We start from the raw sequence: 22,892 nt of genomic DNA, 5'->3' as shown, positions 1-22,892 counted from the left end.
GCTGGTGGGAGCCACGGGAGGGTCCTGGGGCCGGTGGGAGCCATGCGAGGGTCCCCTCGGGGCCGGTGGGAGCCACGGGAGGATCCCGGGGCCGGTGGGAGCCATGCGAGGATCCCGGGGCCGGTGGGAGCTACAGGAGGATCCCGGGGCCGGTGGGAGCCATGCGAGGATCCCCTCGGGACCGGTGGGAGCCATGCGAGGATCCCCTCGGGGCTGCGGGAGCCGCTCCCGGCCCTCGGGAGAGTTTCGGGGGGCACGGGGGGGATCCCGGCCGGGGCTGCAGGGGGGGGTCTGTGCTCAGCCCTCACCCACGGTGGATTGTCCCGGCATTCCCGGTGGATTGTCCCGGCATTCCCGGCGTTCCCGGCGTTCCCGTTGTCCCGGCTCAGGCGGGGCCGTAGCACAGGATCTCGCTCAGGTCGTAGCCGGTGACAGCGAAGGTGTCCCCAGCAGGGTCACAGAAGCGGGCGCCGCACACCTGAGTGTCCGTCACACACTCGGCGTGGCAGTGCTGCACCTGCGGGGGCAGCGGATCCCGAGGATGGCCACAGCTCCAAGGGCCACATCCCTGTCCCCTGTCCCTGTCCCAAGCCCGGGCTGACCTCGATGTCATCGCTGTCCGGGTCCCTGCTGAGCTTCCAGACGTGGACAAAGGAATCCTCTGCACCCGAGAGCAGCTGCCAGGGGAGCAGGGGGACAGTGGGGACACCACGGAGGTGGCAGCGCCACTGGCAGGGTGGGATTTGAGGTTGGGATGCCAGGTGGGATGCGGAGTGGGATGCCAGGTTGAGATGTCAGGTTGGAATTCTTGTCACTCTGGGACAGGAATCCACCTGGGATGCCAGGTTGGAATTTCAGGTTGGAATTCTTGTCACTCTGGGACAGGAATCCACCTGGGATGCCAGGTTGGAATTTCAGGTTGGAATTCTTGTCACTCTGGGACAGGAATCCACCTGGGATGCCAGGTTGGGATTTCAGGTTGGAATGGCAGGTGGGAGGTCAGGTTGGGATTTCAGGATGGAATTCCAAACTGGGATTTCTGGTTGGAATGCCAGTTGGCATGTTGGGATGGGATTTCACGTTGGAATGCCAGGTTGGGATTTCAGGATGGAATTCAAGGTGGGATGCCAGGTTGGAATTTCAGATTGGAATGCCAGGTTGGAATGCCAGGTGGATGTTGGGGTGGGATGCAGGTTGGGATTTCAGACTGGAATTCAAGGTGGGATGAAAGGTTGGGATTTCAGGTAGGAATGCCAGGTGGGATGTCAGGGTGGGATGCCAGGCTGGAATTTCAGGTTGGAATGCCAGGTTAGGATTTCAGGTTGGGATTTCAGGATGGAATTCAAAGTGGGATGCCTGATTGGAATTTCAGGTTGGAATGCCAGGTTGGGATTTCAGGTTGGGATTTCAGGATGGAATTCAAAGTGGGATGCCTGATTGGAATTTCAGGTTGGAATGCCAGGTTGGGATTTCAGGATGGAATTCAAGGTGGGATGTCAGGTTGGGATTTCAGGTTGGAATGCCAGGCGGATGTCGGTGTGGGATGCAGGCTGGGATATTGGGCAGGATGCCAGCATGGGATGCTTTGGGTGCCCCCAGCTGTGCCCCCAGCTGTGCCCGTCCCCCCGTACCTTGCCGGTGAGCGGTGCCAGGTCGATGGCGTAGATCCAGCGGGCGTGTGCGCTGAGCTGGGCGCGGATCCGCCCCGAGCCCGCCTCCCACAGCCGGATCTGCCCGTTCCCGTAGCCCGCGGCCACGATCCCGTTCCACAGCGCCACCGAGGAGCACGTGCAGCTGCACACGGGGCCGGTGTCACCACCGCAGGGCTGTCCCCGCCCCGTGTCCGACACCCCGCGGCACCCCCGGCGCTCACCCGGAGCCCGGGATCTTCCCCAGCAGCGCGAACTCCTCCCCGCTGCTCCACAGGCACAGCGTCCCCGAGTCATCGGCTGTCACCAGGTCCCCCGCGCCGTCCTGTGGGGACAGGCGGCTCAGGGACACCGGGCGGTGTCCCCGCTTGGGGATGGCACTGTCCCACGGGCACCAGGACAAGCTGGGACAGCTCCTGAAGAGCTGATGGGCTGGGACTCGCCCGGCCCTGCCCAGGCTGCCAGGCCAGGGTGGATTCTGAGGAAGGATCAGGGCACCCCTCCCTCCCTCTGTGAGGATTCCCGGCCCTGGGAATGCCCCAGTGCAGTCCTGGGAAGCCTGGGAGCAAAGCCCGGGGTGGCAGTGGGAGGTGACACAAGAGCTCCGTGTCCCCATGGTGACACTGCAGCTCGGGAATGGCATCTGGGGGATGAATTCCTTGGGGATCCCAGAGCAAGGAAAGTTCAGTGACTCATCAGGGAAAGTGCTGAGTGGGAGGAAAGTGCCTGGGGAGTCTGCAGGGACCTGCCCTGGGAGCTTCCAGGAGGCTGCAGGAGAGATGGGAGGAATTTGGGACAAAGGATGGGGTGATGGGACACAGGGAATGGCTTCCCACAGGAGAAGTGGAGATTTGGGTGGGATTTAGGGAAGAAATCCTTCCCTGTGAGGGTGTGGCTGCCCCTGGATCCCTGGAAGTGTCCAAGACCAGCTTGGAGCCACCTGGGACAGTGGAAGATGTCCCTGATGAGATTCAGGGTCCCCCTGTCCCCCCTTACCGGGGCCTGGCCCTGCTCGGCCGCCATGTCGGTGATGGGATCCCGGTGCTGCTCCAGGACCTCGCTCAGCGTCACGTTGGTCCCTTTAGGGGGGATGTCAAACACCAGCACGGCCCCAAAGGATGTCCCTGTGGGCTCAGGGGGGTCAGCAGGGGCTGGGCCAGCCCAGGGCCACCCCCCTGCCCACACCTGGGCTCACCCACGCAGACGAAGCGGCCGCCGGCAGCGGCGATGCCTCGGGCAAACACGGAATGTGCTGGAAGGGAAAGGAAAGGTTTGTGTCACTGTGGGACAGGAACTGGGGCAGGGAACAGGTTTGTGTCACCCTGGGACAGGGATTGGGGATGGGAACAGGTTTGGGACAGGAACTGGGGAAAGGAACAGGTTTGTGTCACCCAGGGACAGGTTTGGGACAGGAATTGGGAAGGGAACAGGTTTGTGTCATTCTGGGACAGGGATTGGGGCAGGGAACAGGTTTGTGTCACTGTGGGACAGGAATTGGGGAAAGGAACAGGTTTGTGTCACCCTGGGACAGGGATTGGGGATGGGAACAGGTTTGGGATAGGAATTGGGAAGGGAACGGGTTTGTGTCATTCTGGGAAAGGGAACAGGTTTGGGACAGGAATTGGGGATGGGAACAGGTTTGTGTCACTGTGGGACAGGGACTGGGGATGGGAACAGGTTTGGGACAGGAATTGGGGATGGGAACAGGTTTGTGTCACTGTGGGACAGGGATTGGGGCAGGGAACAGGTTTGTGTCACCCTGGGACAGGGACTGGGGATGGGAACAGGTTTGTGTCACCCTGGGACAGGTTTGGGACAGGAATTGGGGATGGGAACAGGTTTGTGTCACCCTGGGACAGGGACTGGGGATGGGAACAGGTTTGTGTCACCCTGGGACAGCTTTGGGACAGGAATTGGGGATGGGAACAGGTTTGGGACAGGAACTGGGGATGGGAACAGGTTTGGGACAGGAATTGGGGCAGGGAACAGGTTTGTGTCACCCTGGGACAGGGATTGGGGCAGGGAACAGGTTTGTGTCACCCTGGGACAGGCACTGGGGATGGGAACAGGTTTGTGTCACTGTGGGACAGGGAACAGGTTTGGGACAGGAACTGGGGATGGGAACAGGTTTGTGTCACCCTGGGACATGAACTGGGGATGGGAACAGGTTTGTGTCACCCTGGGACAGGTTTGGGACAGGAATTGGGGATGGGAACAGGTTTGTGCCACTGTGGGACAGGGATTGGGGCAGGGAACAGGTTTGGGACAGGAATTGGGGATGGGAACAGGTTTGTGTCACCCTGGGACAAGGAACAGGTTTGTGTCACCCTGGGACAGGGACTGGGGATGGGAACAGGTTTGTGTCACCCTGGGACAGAGACTGGGGATGGGAACAGGTTTGTGTCACTGTGGGACAGGGATTGGGGGTCACACCCCAGTCCTGGCACATTTTTGGCTCTGTCACAAGAAGATTTTGAGGTGTTGGTGTGCAGGAGGTGGGGAAGGGGCTCGGCCTGGAGCAAAGGGGGATCGGGGCCTGTGGGAAATGGATTTGGAGAAAAGTTTTAGGGTTTGACAGAAGGGTTGGACAAATGGGGGCCTTGTGGCTCTGCACAACTCCTGCCAGGAGGGGACACAGGGAACAGGGACAGGGTGAGAGGGGACAGGGACAGGGTGAGAGGGAACAGGGACAGGGTGAGAGGGAACAGGGACAGGGTGACAGGGAACAGGGACAGGGTGAGAGGGGACAGGGACAGGGTGAGAGGGACAGGGACAGGGTGAGAGGGAGCAGGGACAGGGTGAGAGGGGACAGGGACAGGGTGAGAGGGACAGGGACAGGGTGACAGGGAGCAGGGACAGGGTGAGAGGGGACAGGGTGAGAGGGGACAGGGTGACAGGGAACAGGGACAGGGTGAGAGGGGACAGGGACAGGGTGACAGGGAACAGGGACAGGGTGAGAGGGGACAGGGACAGGGTGACAGGGAACAGGGACAGGGTGACAGGGAACAGGGACAGGGTGAGAGGAACAGGGAGAGGGTGAGAGGGAACAGGGACAGGGTGACAGGGAACAGGGACAGGGTGACAGGGAACAGGGACAGGGTGAGAGGAACAGGGAGAGGGTGAGAGGGAACAGGGACAGGGTGACAGGGAACAGGGACAGGGTGACAGGGAACAGGGACAGGGTGACAGGGAACAGCCCCAAGCTGTGCCAGGGGAGGTTTAGGTTGGACATTGGTAAAATTCCCTCCTAGGAAGGGCTGGAATTCCCACCCTGGCACGGCTGCAGTGCCATCCCTGGGGGACTCCCAGCCCTGGGCAGGTGGCACTTGGGGACAGGGTCAGAGGTGGCCTGGCCAGGGCTGGGGGCTCGGGGGGATTCACCTGCTGGGAGCTCTGGGACATCCAGGGCGTGCCAGAACACCATGGTGGAGCCATCAGCGTCGTACATCTGCCATGGAGGGACAGCTGGGACACTCTGGGGGGACAGGGGGACACCCAGGACCCCCCCAGTGCCCCCCAGGACCCCCCAGCACCCCCAGGCCTCACCTGCACCCCACGCTGGGACGTGAGCACCAGCAGCACCCGCGATGGCAGCTCGCACCATGCAGCCTGTGGGGACACAGAGGGGACACTGAGGGACCCCCTGTCCTCCCCTGGGGACACTGAGGGACCCCCCTGTTCCCTCATGGGGACATTGACAGACCCCCCTGTCCTCCCCTGGGGACACTGAGGGACCCCGCTGTCCTCCAACCCCACCTCCTGGGGGTCTTCCCCCGGAGAACCCCCCAAAATCCCGGCCTGAAACCTCTCAAATGCTCCTCCAGAACCCCAAATTCCTGCCCCGAGAACAGGAACCCCCAAATCTCCTCCTGGAGCCCCCCAGACCCCTCCTGAAACAGGAGCCCCCCCAATCTCCTCCTGGAGCCCCCCAAACCCCTCCTGAAACAGGAGCCCCCCCAGTCTCCTCCTGGAGCCCCCAGCCCCTCCCCCAGGTGTGTTTGGTGCCCCCCAGGTCAATCCCTGTGCCCTCAAGGACCCCCCAAATCCCCCCAGACCCCTCAGGGGGCTCCTTCCCCTCCCCTGCCCACACTCGGAGCCCCCCAGGATCCTGAACACCCCACACCCCAAACCAGTGCCAGGGCTGTGACACGGCCCCCACCCAGTGCCAGGGCTGTGACATGGCCCCTCCTCAGTGCCAGGGGGTGTCAGGGCTGTGACACGGCCCCAACCCAGTGCCAGGGAGGTGCCAGGGAGGTGCCAGGGAGGTGCCAGGGCTGTGACACGACCCCTCCTCAGTGCCAGCAGGTGCCAGGGCTGTGACACGACCCCAACCCAGTGCCAGGAAGGTGCCAGGGGGTGCCAGGGCTGTGACACAACCCCCACCCAATGCCAGGAGGTGCCAGGGCTGTGACACGACCCCCACTCAGTGCCAGGGAGGTGCCAAGGCTGTGACACGACCCCTCCCCAGCGCCAGGGCTGTGCCACAACCCCTCCCCAGTGCGAGGGAGGTGCCAGGGCTGTGACACGACCCCCCCCCACCCCCATTTCAGTGCCAGGGCTGTGACACGACCCCCACTCAGTGCCAGGGCTATGACACGACCTCCCCCCGGCTGTGCCACGCCCCCTCCCCAGTGCCAGGCGGTGCCAGACCCAGGTGCCACCCCCTGCCCGCTGCCATCAGCACCCAGCCCGGGCTGTCCCCGCGCCTCACCTGTGTCAGCAGGGGGGTGCTGAGGGCAGAGCCCCCTCCCCGCGCCTGCAGCTGCCGCGGGTGCCCCTCGGTGCCCAGCAGGCTGAGGCTGGAGCCGTGCACGGCGCCGAAGGCGGGGCCGCGGCCGGGCGGGCACAGCACGGCCAGGTTGTTGTACAGGGCGGAGCTGCTGCTGCGCAGTGCCAGGCTGCGCTCCCGCCGGTACGGCCTGCGGGCACACAGCGGGCACGGGGTACAAGTCCATCTGAAAATCCTTCGTTTCTTGCCTCACAATTGTCATGAGAAAAGACTGCCTGTTGTGGTGTGCTGTAATGCCCCATTTTGGCCTTCCAGGTCATTCCCCCAGGTGTGCCTGTGCCTCTCTCCCTTCCCCCTCGCTGAGTGAGCCCTGTCAATCAGGCTGAACATTCCAGCTGTGGTTGGTCAAGTTCAAAGGGTGCCCCTATGCCCAGAGGTCATTGGCCTGTCTGGGTGTCATCTTCCCCTGAGACCCTGCCCCTCTCACCTGGTTGGTGGCTCACCTGCCAGGCTGCGCTCCCGCCGGTACGGCCTGCGGGCACACAGCGGGCACGGGGTACAAGTCCATGTGAAAATCCTTCATGTTTTTGCCTCATAATTGTCATGAGAAAAGACTGCCTGTTGTGGTGTGCTGTAATGCCCCATTTTGGCCTTCCAGGTCATTCCCCCAGGTGTGCCTGTGCCTCTCTCCCTTCCCCCTTGCTGAGTGAGTCCTGTCAATCAGGCTCAACATTCCAGCTGTGGTTGGTCAAGTTCAAAGGGTGCCCCTATGCCCAGGGGTCATTGGCCTTTCTGGGTGTCATCTTCCCCTGAGACCCTGCCCCTCTCACCTGGTTGGTGGCTCACCTGTACCTCCCCTCCCCCTGTCCCTGAGCTTAAAAAGGTGATCAGACCATGTGGCCGGTTGTTCTGTTGGAGCAGTTCCTCACGTTCAGACCTCTGTAACCATGGAATAAACCTCTGGACATTAAACCCTCCAGCAGAATCCTCTCCTTTTTCTCTTCACCATCGCCTGAAGCCATTCCTCCTGAGGTAAGCGGGGTTCCTAACAAGCCTGGACTTGTTCAGTGCCCAGCTGCAACCACCAGCAAGCCAAGGTATCTCTGGGGTGATACACCACAGTTGCTGCCTTTGGCCTGGCAGCGAGGGTCAGACTGGCCCAGGCACAATCTAACTGGGAATACTGGGAGCCTTTTTTCCAATAACTGCCGAAGGGTTAAAGCTGCTGAGCCGGTTGGGAAAGTGTAGTAGATGGAGTCGGGCGCTTGGAAAATCTGGCGATATCACGGAAAGCATTAGAATTCCTCTCCCCCTAACTCCTAGTGATAAAGGATCACCCAAGGATGTTGTCCCCCCTAACATTAGTAACTTTTGACTCCTTACTAACCAATTACAGTAAAGTAAGTCCCCCTGACATAGAGAAAAAACTTTCCTGTAGTAGATAGGGTTGGGCGCTCGGAAAATCTCGCAATGTCACAGAAAGCAGTAGAATTCCTCTCCCCCTAACGCCCAGTGATAAAGGATCACCCAAGAATGCAGTCCCCCCTAACATTAGTAACTTTCGACTCCTTACTAACCAATTACAGTAAGGTAAGACCCCCTGACGTAGAGAAAAAACTTTCCTGTAGTAGATAGGGTCAGGCGCTCGGAAAATCTCGCAATGTCACAGAAAGCAGTAGAATTCCTCTCCCCCTAACGCCTAGTGATAAAGGATCACCCAAGGATGTTGTCACCCCTAACATTAGTAATCTTCTACTCCTTACTAACCAATTACAGTAAGGTAAGACCCCCTGATGTAGAGAAAAAACTTTCCTGTAGTAGATAGGGTTGGGCGCTCGGAAAATCTCGCAATGTCACGGAAAGCAGTAGAATTCCTCTCCCCAGCAGTAGAATTCCTCTCCCCCTAACACCTAGTGATAAAGGATCACCCAGGAATGTAGTCCCGCCTAACATTAGTAACTTTTGACTCCTTACTAACCAATTACAGTAAAGTAAGTCCCCCTGACGCAGAGAAGAAACTTTCCTGTAGTAGATAGGGTTGGGCGCTCGGAAAATGTCGCAATGTCACGGAAAGCAGCAGGATTCCTCTCCCCCTAACGCCTAGTGATAAAGGATCACCCAAGAATGTAGTCCCCCCTAACATTAGTAACTTCCGACTCCTTACTAACCAATTACAGTAAGGTAAGACCCCCTGACGTAGAGAAAAAACTTTCCCAGTATAAAACCCGACGAGACAAGACAATAAAAGCCTTGAACCGTCCGCCATACTGGTGTCTGTGTGTGTTCTTGGCCCGAGTGACCCTGGAGAGTTTGGGTCGCCGTGCCATTTCCTCAGAACCAGGTCGCCTGGCCTTGCATCAGAAAGCAACAGGAAAGGAAGTCTCCTGCTTCTCTAGAGTGTTCACAGGTGGTGTCTGCAGAACACTCGAAGGGGACATGCTGCCCTTTTCTGGACAATGGATGTGGACTTTCTTCCAAACCCTTGAACTGGCTGGACTGAGCTCTGGGGTGGCTCCCCCCCGCTCCATGAGAAGACCCCTCTTGCCTGTCTTCAACCACCGTGATGGACCAACAGAGATGAGAATGCCCTCATCAAGGAACCAAGAACCCCTCTGGCACCCTATTGACACCCCCATGGCAACCTCCTTACCTGTGAGCATTCGGCCATGAAAACAATGGAACTGTCTCACCCCTCCCTCCTGTTCCTACTCTTCTCCCCGCCATGGAAACCTAATTTCAGCCACCTTCCCCCAACCAAGAACAGTATAAATATTGGGGTTCGGTCCAACTGCCCTTTGAGTACTCCCCAAGACATGTACCAGCGAGTTTTGGTGGTGGGACCCCGAAGACATCACGTTTTGGTAGCTACACCCCATTCCCTGACCTCCTTTCCTCCCTTTTTTCTCCTTGTCCTACCCTTCTCTTCCCCGGATCCCTTCACCAAACGCATATTTAGCTGTGGTTATAATCAATAAAACTGCACCTTGTTGATTTGTTACTGCAAAACCCCTGTGCCTTTTGTTGGTTATTTTTGCACCCAAAAATCATTCATCACCCGTTCATTTCGGGCAGACCTTCACAAACGGGCACCGGGGGGCACCAGGGGGCACCGCCAGGGGGGGCCGGAGCGGATCTGAGGGGTGGGGAGGGAACGGGGAGGATTCAGGAGGGGCTGGTGTGGGGCTGGGGATGGGTCCAGATGGGGAGGGGCAGATCTGGGGGGGCCGGGGGCAGATCCAAGGGGGTGTGGGGAGCTCCAGGATGGGGGGGCTGGGGGTAGGTTCAGGGCAGGGGAGGGACAGATCAAAGGGAGAGAGGGGCAAATCCAGGGGGGCTGGGGGTATATCTAGGGGGGCTGGGGGTAGGTCCAGAGGAGCAGGGGGAAGATCCAGGGGGCTGGGGGTAGATCCGGGAGAGTGGGGGACAGCTCCCAGGGGGTCTGTGGAGCTCCGGGGTCTGTGGAGCTCCAGGGTCTGGGGGTAGATCCAGGGGAGGGGGGGCAGATCCAGGGGTTTGAGGGCAGATCCAGGGGGCAGGGGGCAGATCAAGGGGAGGAGAGGGGCAGATCCAGGACTCTGGGGGCAGATCCACTCCTCTCCCCTCCCAGCGCCCCCCACAACCCCCGGCCCGATCTCCTGTGCCAGGGACCCCAGCCCAGCCCCACCTCACGGACCCCCCGAGCCCTCCCCGAGCCCTCCCCGAGCCCCACGCCCTGCTCGTCCCGCCCCCGGTTCCCCTCAGTGCCCCCCAGTTCTCCCTGTTCCCCTCAGTGCCCCCCGGTTCTCCCTCAGTGCCCCCCGGTTCCCCTCAGTGCCCCCGAGCGCCCTCAGTGCCTCCGGTTCTCTCCCGGTTTCCCCTCAGTGCTCCCGGTTCCCCTCAGTGCCCTCCGGTTCTCCCGGTTCCCCTCAGTGCCCCCCGGTTCTCCCCGTTCCCCTTCAGTGCCCCCCGGTTCTCCCCCCGTTCCCCTCAGCGCCCCCCGTTCCCCTCAGTGCCCCCCGGTTCTCCCCGTTCCCCTCAGTGCCCCCCGTTCCCCTCAGTGCCCCCCGGTTCTCCCCGTTCCCCTCAGCGCCCCCCGTTCCCCCTCAATGTCCCCGGTTCCCCTCAGTGCCCCCGAGCCCCCTCAGTGCCCCTGGTTCTTCCCCGGTTTCCCCTCAGTGCTCCCGGTTCCCCTCAGTGCCCCCCGGTTCTCCCCCCGTTCCCCTCAGTGCCCCCCGTTCCCCCTCAATGTCCCCGGTTCCCCTCAGCCCCCCCCGTCCCCCCTCAGTGACCCTGGTTCTCCCCCGGTTCCTCTCAGCGCCCCCCGATCCCCTCAGTGCCCCTGCCCCCCCTCAGTGCCCCCCGGTTCTCCCCGTTCCCCTCAATGTCAGCGCCCCCCGGTCCCCTCCCGTTTCCCCTCAGTGCCCCCCGGTTCCCCCCGGTTTCCCCTCAGTGCCCGCCTGTTCCCCTCTAGCGCCCCCCGTCCTCCTCAATGTCCCCGGTTCCCCTCAGTTCCCCCCGTTCCCCTCAGACCCCCCCGGTTCCCTCTCAGTCCCCCCCCGTTCCCTCTCAGTCCCCCCCGGTTCCCTCCCGGTTTCCCCTCAGCCCCCCCCGTTCCCTCTCAGTCCCCCCCGGTTCCCTCCCGGTTTTCCCTCAGTCCCCCCCGGTTCCCTCCCGGTTTCCCCTCAGTCCCCCCCGGTTCCCCTCAGCCCCCCCCCGTTCCCTCTCAGTCCCCCCCAGTTCCCTCCCAGTTTCCCCTCAGTCCCCCCCGGTTCCCTCCCGGTTTCCCCTCAGTCCCCCCCGGTTCCCTCCCGGTTTCCCCTCAGTTCCCCCCGGTTCCCTCTCGGTTTCCCCTCAGTCCCCCCCGGTTCCCCGCCGTTCCCGCCCCCCCCCCCGCTCACCCGGTGCTTGCCGCCGCCATGGAGACGCGTCGCGGCGTGATGACGTAAAGGCAACCGGCGCACGGTGATTACGTCGCGTTGCCGTGGAGCCCAGGACGCCAAAGGGGCGGAGATGGCGGAGGTGGGACTGGGATGGACTGGGATGGCCTGGGATGGACTGGGAGGGACTGGGGGGAACTGGGATGGACTGGGAGGGACTGGGAGGGACTGGGCTATACTGGAGTGTACTGGGATGTACTGGGATGAGCTGGGATGTACTGGGAAGCCATGCTGAGGTGGGCTGGGATGTATTGAGCTATACTGGGATGTACTGGGATGAGCTGAGGGGCCATGCTGGGCTGTGTGGCAGTGTACTGGTCCATACTGGGACACACCGGTCCATACTGGGACACACCGGTCCATACTGGGACACACCGGGCCACTCCCGGGGCACACCGGGCTGCACTGGGACACACCGGTCCGCACTGGGACACTCTGGTCCATACTGGGACACACCGGTCCATACTGGAACACTCTGGTCCATACTGGGACACACCGGGCCGCTCCCGGGGCACACCGGTCCGTACTGGGACACACCAGTCCATACTGGGGCACACCGGGCCGCTCCTGGGGCACACCGGTCCGTACTGGGAGACACCGGGCCGTACTGGGACACTCTGGTCCATACTGGGACACACCGGGCCGCTCCCGGGACACACCAGGCCGCTCCCGGGGCACACTGGTCCGCACTGGGACACACCGGGCCGCTCCCGGGACACACCGGTCCATACTGGGACACACCGGTCCATACTGGGACACACTGGTCCATACTGGGGTGCACTGGGCTGCATGACAGTGTACTAGTCCATACTGGGACACACCGATCCATACTGGGACACACTGGTCCGTACTGGGACACACCGGGCCGCTCCCGGGGCACACTGGTCCATACTGGGAGACACCAGGCCGTACTGGGACACACCGGTCCGTACTGGGACACACCAGTCCATACTGGAACACTCTGGTCCATACTGGGACACACCGGGCCGCTCCCGGGGCACACCGGTCCATATTGGGACACACCGGGCCGCTCCCGGGACACACCGGGCCGCACTGGGACACACCGGGCCGCTCCCGGGGCACACAGCATCTCTCGGTGCCTCTGTCCCCGCACAGAAGGGGAAGTCCCGCGGCGCCGGGGCCCGATCGAAGCAGGACAAGCCCCGGGCGCGGCCGTCCCGGCGGGGCTCCCCGCGGGGCTCGGGCCGCCCCTCGCCGCAGCCCAGCCCGTCCCCGGAGCCGCCGGAGCCGCTGGACGTGGAGCCGCTCCTGGACGAGCTCCTGCAGCGCGTCCTGGCCGAGGTGGCGCTGGCGGCCGTGGCCCGGCAGGTGAGGGACCCCTCCCCGCCGTGATTCGGGGGTTTCGGGGGGCCGGGGCCGCGGGCGGGCTCTCAGCGCCGTGTCCCCGTGCCCAGCGGGTGCCGTTCGCGGTGGCGCGGGCGCGGGATGCCATCCTGTTCGTGGCCGAGTGGCGCTTCCTGGTGCGCGATGACAAAGTCCCCGAGCCCGAGGGGGACCCGGAGCCCGAGCGGGACGGGGCCTGGAAGGAGGACGCGGAGCCCCCGGCCGGCGTTTGGGACTCGTGGACACCGGGCGTTGTCGCCGTCGCCGAGGCGTCTCCGGCCTCGGAAGAGGTGAGAGGGTCCCCGAGCCCCGGAGGCCGCCCGGGCCGCGGGATGGCGGTGTCACCGCACCCGTCCCCTCTGTCCCCTCTGTCCCCTCTGTCCCCTCTGTCCCCTCTGTCCCGTCTGTCCCCTCTGTCCAGCTCTCGTCCGAGGAGCTCTCCGAGGCAGAAGAGGCTCAAAGTCCGCCCGTGGGGCCCGGTGAGGCTCCCGGTGCTGCTCCCGCCGTGGATTCCCCTCGGCCCTGCGGTCCGGTCCCGTCCGGGGCTCTCCCGGTGACAGCCAAAGGTCCCGTCGGTCGCGACACCGCCGTGGGTGTCCCTCTGTCCCCGGGCCAGGTGAGACGTGCCCCGATTCCCCCTCTCCGAGACCCCTCGGGCTGAGCCCCAGCGGTGTCACCCACACCGGGATGACCGCGCACCCACACCGGGTCCCTCTGCCCGCCGTTCCAGTCCCGCTCCGCCGCCGCTCCCGTTCAGCCTCCCGGTCCGCGACCGCCGCCCCGCCCGAAGCCGCCCAGGGCTCCGCAGCCCCGCGAGCGCGGCCGCCGCCGCTCCCGGTCCCCCGGGAGGCGCCGCCAACCCTGCCGGCCCCCGCAGCCCCGGGCGGCCCCGCCGGTCGCGCCGCCACCCCCGGTTCCCCGTCCGGTCGCGCCCCCTCCCCCGGTTCCGCCGCCGGCCGCGCCCCCGGAACCCGCAGCACCGGCAGCACCGGAGCCCCGCGAGCAAGAGGCAGCACCGCCACCACCATCATCATCCTCCCGCTCCAGCGCGGCGTCCGTGCCCCCGCGGCGCCCCTCCCGCAGCCCCGGCGTGCCCCGGCTCGGTGCCCGGCGCGGCGCCTCCCGCTGGGTGCTGCCCGAGGTCAAGGTGCTGGACGTGAGCACCGAGGCCGAGCGGCCGCGCTTGGGAGCGTCCCGGAGCCGGTTACCGCTGCCGGGATCCCTCGTGCAGGTGATCCCGGGCACGGCCCGCGCCGCCAGGGCCGAGCCGCAGCTCTGCGACCCCTGGCTGGCCTCGGTGCGCCTGGCCCCCGGTGTCACCGTGCGCTGGGGACACTGCGAGCGCCGCGGGCCGGCTCTGGCGGGGCACGCCGGGGACGAGCAGGGGGACGAGGCGCTGAGGAGGGCGGAGAAGGACCTGAAGCCCATCCTGCCCTACCCGGAGTGCCGGCTCTCGGAGTACAGAGAGGCGGAGGAGTGGCAGGACAGCCCGCTGGAAACGGAGCGGCCCCCGGGGCCGCTCCTCCCGGCGCCCGGTCCCGCCCTGGGGGGGTCCGTGTCACCCCGGGTGTCGCCGGTGCAGTGGCTGGAACAGGCTGCGGCCTCGGGGGACCCTCCCGGAGATCGGGGGTCTTTTTCTCAGAAGTAAATAAAAAATCCACTGGAATGAGTTTTGCGGAGATGACGGTGCCACCTGCACTTGGCGAGTCCCCGCAGCCCCTTTGTCCCCAAATGGGCGATGTGACACGGTGACACGTATGGCTTTGGCCGGCGACATCCCGTCCTGGGGAACGGGGACGGGGCGGGCAGAGGGTGCCCGGAGCCTCCTCTGCATTCCCGGGAGCTCGGGGTCCCTCGCTGGGATTGTCCCCACCCCACAGGGACCTGCTCCAGCCCTGGAGTGTCCCCGCACTGCCCGAAGGGGACATCGGGGGACATCGCCCCTCCTGCAGAGAGTCCGAGGCGGCGCGGGCCAACAGCCCTGGGGACGCTGAGGTGGCACCGAGGACAGCGATGTGACACGGGGAGCTTTACCTGTCCCCCGAGTGGCATCCATAGAGACCCTCATTAGCATATTCGTGGGCGTGGTTTCAGCTCATTAGCATGATGTGCCACGCCCCCCGGGGTTTGCTATTCCTGTTCGGCACCAGGCGAGGCCTCAGGCGCGGATTTCCGCTCCTCATTAGCAGAGATAATTATGTGGGCGTGGCTTTCAGTTCCTAATTAGCGCCAGAGCGCGTTCACCACTTAAATGAGCGCTCATCGAGGGTTCAATCTGGCGGCCCTACATAACAGGGAACCCCCAAATCACCCATCCTATTCGTGACCCCATTTTTGCGCTGGTACAATTCCTCCCGCGTTACTCAACACGACAGAGGAACGTTCCTCCCGTGTTACTCAGCACCGTAGGAACGTGTCGGGTCCAGCCTGGCAGAAACTGTTGGTGGAGGAAAGCAAAGCCCAGGTGTTTTTACAACACCACAGGTTGTTAAAAGGAATAAATGAGGTGTAATTTCCTGACAGGGTGGCCCTGGGGACAGTGGGGTGGCACGGGGGACACGTGTCTCACCCTCCTGCCTGCTCCAGCCACTCTGCTGTCCCCTCTCGGCTCCCTCCCGGAGCAGAGGGACCCGTGCCGTGCCGTGCCGTGCCGTGCCGTGCCACCTGCCGGGCAAAGGTCCCGCTGTGACCTCTGTCCCCAGCGCCACCCCGTTCCCGGCCATGGAGCTGCTGGGGGCTCTGAGCCCCCCGTGGTGGCTCCTGCTGCTCCTGCTGCTGGCCCTGCTGCTCCGGGCCACCCGCAGGAGCCCCTGGGACCCCCGCAAGTGTCCCGCCGACCTGACGGGCAAGACAGTGATTGTCACCGGAGCCAACAGCGGTGAGCAGGGAGGGACGGCGGGGACACGCGTGTGGGAGGCGGCGTGATGGCTGCGGGGTGACCTGCAGGGGACACGGGTGTCCCTTGGCCAGCCCAGGACCCCAGTCCCTGCTTTGGCTGCAGAAGAAGCTGGTGGCCACCCCTGGGCACTCACAGTGTGCTCCTGGTGCCCCCTGCTCACCTTCCTTCGCTCGGGACTGTCAATGACCGACGGACAAGGCCACCACGGCCACCATGTCACACCAGGGGTGGGGTCACTGCTCCCACCTCTGTTCCGCTGCTGGGACCCCCAGGCTGGGGTTGGGATGTCCACACACATTTAGGGACAGAGTGACCCCACACGAGCTGGGCTCCATCCCCTCCCCAGCGCCCTCCATTCCCTGCTGGGCGGTTTTGGCTGTGCCAGGCACTGCCTAAACCCGGGGACACCGACCCCAAAGGACCAACGGGACGCGGCTGGCATCCTCCACACCCTCCCCATGTCCTGCAGGCATCGGCAAGCGCGTGGCCATGGAGCTGGCCCGCCGCAATGCCCGCACCATCCTGGCGTGCCGGAGCCCGGAGCGGGGCCAGGAGGCCGTGCGGGAGATCCGGGCGGCCACCGGGAACCCGGCGGTGCTGCTGAGGCTGCTGGACACCGGCTGCATGTCCTCGGTGCGAGCCTTCGCCGCCGCCGTGCTGCGGGAGGAGCCGCGCCTGGACGTGCTGGTCAACAACGCCGGAGTCACCGGTAGGTGCCAACCGGGCAAAACCCTCCAGGGGCGCAGAGCCCCGTCCCGATGCCCACGGCGCTGCCCCACTATGGGGGCACCAGCTGTCCGTTTGTCTGTCTGCACTGAAGGTGTTTCAGACGGTAATTCTAAGCTGGGAGCTGGTGTTGGAAGGAAGGAGGGCTCTGCAGAGACTCAGATGGGTTGGATGGATGGGCAGAGTGCAGCAGCATGGAGTTTAATGAGTCTGACTGAGAATTCTACATTTTGGGCACAAAAATCCCCTACAGTGTTACAAACTGGGGACGGTGTTCAGGCAGAAAGGCACCTGGGGGTGCTGGTCCACAGCTGGTTGAACATGAGGCAGAAATGTGTGCTGGGGGCCAAGAAGGCAAATGGCTCCTGGGCTGGGTCAGGAATGGTGGGGCCAGCAGGAACAGGGAGGTCATTCTGCCCTTGTAGAATGGTGTGCCCAGCAGGAACAGGGAGGTCATTCTGCCCTTGTAGAATGGTGTGCCCAGCAGGAGCAGGGAGGTCATTCTGCCCATGAAGAATGGTGGGGCCACCAGGAACAGGGAGGTCATTCTGCCCCTGAGGAATTCTGTGCCCAGCAGGAGCAGGGAGGTCATTCTGCCTTGAAGAATGGTGTGGCCAGCAGGACCAGGGAGGTCATTCTGCCTTGAATAATTCTGTGCCCAGCAGGAGCAGGGAGGTCATTCTGCCCCTGAGGAATTGTGTGCCCAGCAGGAGCAGGGAGGTCATTCTGGCCCTGAGGAATGGTGTGCCCAGCAGGAGCAGGGAGGTCATTCTGCCTTGAATAATTCTGTGCCCAGCAGGAGCAGGGAGATCATTCTGCCCCTGAGGAATTCTGTGCCCAGTAGGAGCAGGGAGCTCATTCTGCCCTTGTAGAATGGTGGGGCCACCAGGACCAGGGAGGTCATTCTGCCCTTGTAGAATGGTGTGCCCAGCAGGAGCAGGGAGGTCATTCTGCCCATGAGGAATTGTGTGCCCAGCAGGACCAGGGAGGTCATTCTGCCCATGAAGAATGGTGGGGCCACCAGGAACAGGGAGGTCATTCTGCCCCTGAGGAATTCTGTGCCCAGCAGGAGCAGGGAGGTCATTCTGCCTTGAAGAATGGTGTGGCCAGCAGGACCAGGGAGGTCATTCTGCCTTGAATAATTCTGTGCCCAGCAGGAGCAGGGAGGTCATTCTGCCCCTGAGGAATTGTGTGCCCAGCAGGAGCAGGGAGGTCATTCTGGCCCTGAGGAATGGTGTGCCCAGCAGGAGCAGGGAGGTCATTCTGCCTTGAATAATTCTGTGCCCAGCAGGAGCAGGGAGATCATTCTGCCCCTGAGGAATTCTGTGCCCAGTAGGAGCAGGGAGGTCATTCTGCCCTTGTAGAATGGTGGGGCCACCAGGACCAGGGAGGTCATTCTGCCCATGAGGAATTGTGTGCCCAGCAGGAACAGGGAGGTCATTCTGGCCCTGAGGAATGGTGGGGCCACCAGGAGCAGGGAGCTCATTCTGCCCATGAGGAATTGTGTGGCCAGCAGGAGCAGGGAGGTCATTCTTGCCTTGAATAGTTCTGTGCCCAGCAGGAGCAGGGAGGTCATTCTGCCCCTGAGGAATTGTGTGGCCAGCAGGAGCAGGGAGGTCATTCTGCCTTGAATAGTTCTGTGCCCAGCAGAAACAGGGAGGTCATTCTGCCCTTTTCCTGGGCACTGGTGAGGGCACACCTTGAGTGCTGTGTCCAGTTTTGTCCCTTCAGTTTGAGATGCTCAAACACAAGGCTGGTGAGAGGATTGGAACACAAACCCTGTGAGGAACATTTGAAGGAACTGGGGCTGTTCAGCCTGGAGAAGAGGAGGCTCAGGGATGCCCTTATTGCTCTCTACACTTTCCTGAAGGGAGGTTTGGACAGCTGGGGTCGGTCTCTGACAGAACCAGAGGACACAGCCTCAAGCTACATCAGGGAAGGGATAGGTTGGATATTAGGAACAAATTTTTCACCAAAATAATAATAAAGCACTGAAATGCTCTTCCCAGGGAGGTGGTGGAATCACCATCTCTGGATGTGTTTAAAAAAGCCTGGCCATGGCACTTGGTGCTGTAGTCTGGGTGAGCTGTGAGGGCATGGGTTGGACTGGATGATCTGAGAGGTCTCTTCCAACCTCATCATTCTGTGATTCTGTGTTCAGACTCAGGTGTTTATTATTTCTTATCAGTAAAACAATCTCACTACTGTGAATTGGGCAGTTTTTCATTAGAAGGCACAACATGGCCAACAATCTCCTGTTACAAGGTCCTTTAAGACTAAATTATCCAATTAAGAGCTGACACCTGGATTATTTTCCCTTTTAACCCAATAGCTGATCCCAACATGGACTTTTCTGCCCAATCACAAAATGCCACCCAAACTCAAGAAGAAGAAGAAGGAGGAAGAAGCAGCATGAAGAAGAAACCCAGGATGACACCCTGTGCCCTCCATCTTGCTTCCATCCACCACACACTAAAAATCCCAACCCCCAAATTTCTCACCCAGTGATACACCTACACTCCTCCCTATAATCTATTTCACACTTTTGTGGATTCCAGTCTATTCTGGAGTCTGAGAAACTTTCTCCATGAATGAGGGTCGGAGTCAGTGCTGCCCTGGGGTCAGGGCACCCCAGAGCAGACACAGAAATATTAAATATTCCCAGTGCCCTGGGTTTCCTCACCCACCCTCCTTTCAGGGCTGCCCTTCGCCATCACGTCCGAAGGACTGGAGCAAACCTTTGCCACCAACTACCTGGGCCACTTCCTGCTCACCAACCTGCTCCTGGGTGAGTGCAGGGCTTGGGGGAGTCAGGGGGGCTCTGGGGACTCCGCATTGGTATAATTACCAATTAATAATTGGTCATTATTGGTATAATTACCAATATAGTTGGAGGGATGTGCCTTGGATTGTCTGGCACGAACCAAATAGCGGCACTGTGGTGTTTCACCCCAGAGACACTTTTGGCTGTGGAGTGTGTGGTGTTTCAGCCCAGAGACATTTTGGCCAGCTGGATGTGTGGTGTTTCACCCCAGAGACATTTTGGCCAGCTGGATGTGTGGTGTTTCACCCCAGAGATGCTTTTGGCCAGCTGGATGTGTGGTGTTTCACCTCACAGCCACTTTTGGCCAGCTGGATGTGTGGTGTTTCATCCCAGAGCACTTTTGGCCAGCTGGGTGTGTGGTGTTTCACCCCAGACAGACTTTTGGCTGTGGGATGTGTGGTGTTTCACCCCACAGACACTTTTGGCTGGCTGGGTGTGTGGTGTTTCAGCCCAGAGACACTTTTGGCCAGCTGGGTGTGTGGTGTTTCACCCCAGAGATGCTTTTGGCCAGCTGGATGTGTGGTGTTTCACCCCAGAGATGCTTTTGGCCAGCTGGGTGTGTGGTGTTTCACCCCAGAGCACTTTTGGCTGTGGGATGTGTGGTGTTTCACCCCACAGACTCTTTTGGCCAGCTGGGTGTGTGGTGTTTCACCCCACAGCCACTTTTGGCCAGCTGGATGTGTGGTGTTTAACCCCACAGACACTTTTGGCTGTGGGATGTGTGGTGTTTCACCCCACAGACTCTTTTGGCCAGCTGGGTGTGTGGTGTTTCACCCCAGAGACACTTTTGGCCAGCTGGATGTGTGGTGTTTCACCCCAGAGATGCTTTTGGCCAGCTGGATGTGTGGTGTTTCACCTCACAGCCACTTTTGGCCAGCTGGATGTGTGGTGTTTCACCCCAGAGCACTTTTGGCCAGCTGGATGTGTGGTGTTTCACCCCAGAGACGCTTTTGGCTGTGGGATGTGTGGTGTTTCACCCCACAGCCACTTTTGGCCGGCTGGATGTGTGGTGTTTCACCCCAGAGAGGCTTTTGGCTGTGGGATGTGTGGTGTTTCACCCCACAGCCACTTTTGGCCAGCTGGATGTGTGGTGTTTCAGCCAGAGACACTTTTGGCCAGCTGGATGTGTGGTGTTTCACCCCAGAGACACTTTGGGCTGGCTGGGTGTGTGGTGTTTCACCCCACAGACACTTTTGGCTGTGGGATGTGTGGTGTTTCCCCCCAGAGACACTTTTGGCTGTGGGATGTGTGGTGTTTCATCCCAGAGACACTTTTGGCTGTGGAATGTGTGGTGTTTCACCCCAGAGACACTTTTGGCCAGCTGGATGTGTGGTGTTTCACCCTAGAGACACTTTTGGCTGGCTGGGTGTGTGGTGTTTCACCCCAGAGCCACTTTTGGCTGTGGGATGTGTGGTGTTTCACCCCAGAGACGCTTTTGGCTGCCTGGATGTGTGGTGTTTCACCCCAGACACACTTTTGGCTGTGGGATGTGTGGTGTTTCACCCCAGAGACGCTTTTGGCCAGCTGGATGTGTGGTGTTTCACCCCAGAGACACTTTTGGCTGGCTGGATGTGTGGTGTTTCACCCCAGAGACACTTTTGGCCGGCTGGATGTGTGGTGTTTCACCCCAGAGACACTTTTGGCTGGCTGGATGTGTGGTGTTTCACCCCACAGACACTTTTGGCTGTGGGATGTGTGGTGTTTCACCCCAGAGACATTTTGGCCAGCTGGATGTGTGGTGTTTCACCCCACAGACACTTTTGGCTGGCTGGGTGTGTGGTGTTTCACCCCAGAGCCACTTTTGGCTGTGGGATGTGTGGTGTTTCACCCCAGAGACGCTTTTGGCTGCCTGGATGTGTGGTGTTTCACCCCAGAGACACTTTTGGCTGTGGGATGTGTGGTGTTTCACCCCACAGCCACTTTTGGCCAGCTGGATGTGTGATGTTTCACCCCAGAGACGCTTTTGGCTGCCTGGATGTGTGGTGTTTCACCCCAGAGACGCTTTTGGCTGGCTGGATGTGTGATGTTTCACCCCAGAGCCACTTTTGGCCAGCTGGATGTGTGGTGTTTCACCCCAGAGACACTTTTGGCTGGCTGGGTGTGTGGTGTTTCACCCCAGAGACACTTTTGGCTGGCTGGAAGTTGGAGCTGGGCACGTGGAGAGAAGTCCAGACATGCCAGGGCTCTGGTGGTGGTGGGATGGAGCTTCCTCTCACAGAGGATCTGCTCCTCAGGTTTCCCTCTGCCAGAGAAGCTTTAGGTGATGGTGAAGGAAAGGAGTCTGTTCTGATGGAGGGTTTGGATCCAGAGCTTTATTCTGGCCCACAGGCCTCTGAATCCAACAACTCCTCCAACAGAACTCCCCAAAACACGTGGCTGCTCTTTTACCCGAGGGAGGGGAGGAGGGAAAGGGTAGGAGCCACCAACCAGGTACACAGAAGGAGCTCTCAAGGGACAAAGGACACCTGGATGGCCCAATGCCCCCCAGGGCTGGAGGCATCTTTTGAATTCTGCCAATTCTCTTCTGGAATGCCAGGACTGACAGACAGTGCTGGGAGGGGTCAGGAGAGGAGACTGGCACACCTGGCAGGGGATTATCAGGGGTATTGATGCAAACCACGGCGTGGCACCACAACACCAACCCCTGCTTGGCGCAGAGCTGCTGAAGGCCTCGGCGCCCGCCCGGGTGGTGAACGTGTCGTCGTTCCGGCACAGCGTGGGCACGGCCGACAGCGGGTACCTGACGGGGCAGCGGCGCCCGGGCGGGCACGACGCCGCCTACAACAGCACCAAGCTGATGAACGTGCTCTTCACCGCCGAGCTGGCACGGCGCCTGCAGGGCACAGGTGGGTGCTGGGCTGTGCCACCTTGTGCCAGATCTCAGGGGCTGCCGGCAGAGCTGGGGGTTCTGAGAGACTCGCTGGGATGCCCCAAGGGTGGGAGTTCAGGCTGGGGGCTGCTCCCGTTGCTTCCTGAGGGGTTTGGGGTCTCTGGGGTGCCACCCTGCTGACAGTGTGACCTGGCAGGGGTGACAGCCAACGCACTGAGCCTGGGTATGGTGGGATTTGGGGTCCCTGAGGTGCCACCCTGCTGATGGTGTGACCTGGCAAGGGTGACAGCCAATGCGCTGAGCTCAGGTGTGGTGGGTCTGGGACACTGGGGTGCCACCCTGCTGATGGTGTGGCCTGGCAGGGGTGACAGCCAATGTGCTGAGCCTGGGTATGGTGGGATTTGGGGTCCCTGGGGTGCCACTTTGCTGACAGTGTGGCCTGGCAGGGGTGACGGCCAACGCGCTGAGCCCGGGCGTGGTGAGCACCAGCATCATGCGCCACTTCAGCCGGCCCGTGCGGGCGCTCTTCGCCCTCCTCCGGCCCTTCATGAAGGTGAGTGGGGCCGGTCCTGCCCATCCCGGGGCCAGCAGGGTGGGTGGCAGGGTGGTGCCAGCCCCCTCCTCACCCCCATTTCCCCACAGTCACCCGAGCAGGGCGCTGCCAGCACCATTTTCTGCTCCGTCTCGGAGGAAGCCGAGGGCATCAGCGGGAAATATTTCGACAGCAGCTGCCGGCTGGCACTGCCCTCGGAGCTGGCCCGCGACGCTGCCCTGGCTCGGAAGCTCTGGGAGGCATCGGAGCGGCTGACAGGGCTCACAGAGCAGGGCTGAGCCGCTGGGATGTCACCTCTCAGCATGGGAATGGGGACATGGAAGCTTGGGGAGGCATGGGAGCGGCTGACAGGGCTCGCAGAGCGGGGCTGAGCCGCTGGGATGTCACCCCTCAACGGGAGCACAGGGACACTGCTGCTCTGC

The 22,892-nt window shown here is 61.7% G+C and overlaps 2 protein-coding genes across 3 annotated transcripts; one reads left to right on the top strand and one right to left on the bottom strand.

Moving 5' to 3' along the window:
* Positions 1–258: 258 nt before the first annotated feature.
* On the bottom strand, positions 259–11,307 carry WDR54 (WD repeat domain 54). Of its 2 annotated transcripts, XM_058024270.1 has the most exons (11): positions 11,256–11,307; positions 6,361–6,568; positions 5,196–5,258; positions 5,031–5,097; positions 2,845–2,901; positions 2,646–2,773; positions 1,874–1,974; positions 1,632–1,794; positions 603–677; positions 386–517; positions 259–350 (listed from the first exon to the last, which is right to left on the bottom strand). In XM_058024270.1, exons 1-10 carry the CDS (start codon positions 11,273–11,275, stop codon positions 386–388), a joined length of 1,014 nt encoding a protein of 337 aa, XP_057880253.1. In that variant the 5' UTR covers positions 11,276–11,307; the 3' UTR covers positions 259–350. The 2 variants fall into 2 exon arrangements, with proteins under 2 accessions (XP_057880253.1, XP_057880252.1); XM_058024269.1 differs by lacking the exon at positions 259–350 and having other exon boundaries at positions 367–517.
* A 4,052-nt stretch (positions 11,308–15,359) lies between these two features.
* On the top strand, positions 15,360–22,855 carry LOC131083753 (retinol dehydrogenase 13-like). The gene is made up of 6 exons (XM_058024698.1): positions 15,360–15,516; positions 16,007–16,246; positions 18,962–19,051; positions 21,745–21,933; positions 22,364–22,470; positions 22,560–22,855. The coding sequence occupies exons 1-6, from the start codon at positions 15,360–15,362 to the stop codon at positions 22,746–22,748; spliced, it is 972 nt and encodes a 323-aa protein (XP_057880681.1). The 3' UTR covers positions 22,749–22,855.
* The last annotated feature ends 37 nt before the right edge of the window (positions 22,856–22,892 follow it).

The sequence above is a fragment of the Melospiza georgiana genome, chromosome 5, assembly GCF_028018845.1.
Source record: "Melospiza georgiana isolate bMelGeo1 chromosome 5, bMelGeo1.pri, whole genome shotgun sequence".
Lineage (NCBI taxonomy): Eukaryota > Metazoa > Chordata > Aves > Passeriformes > Passerellidae > Melospiza > Melospiza georgiana.
This window is presented reverse-complemented; position numbering and strand designations above follow the sequence as displayed.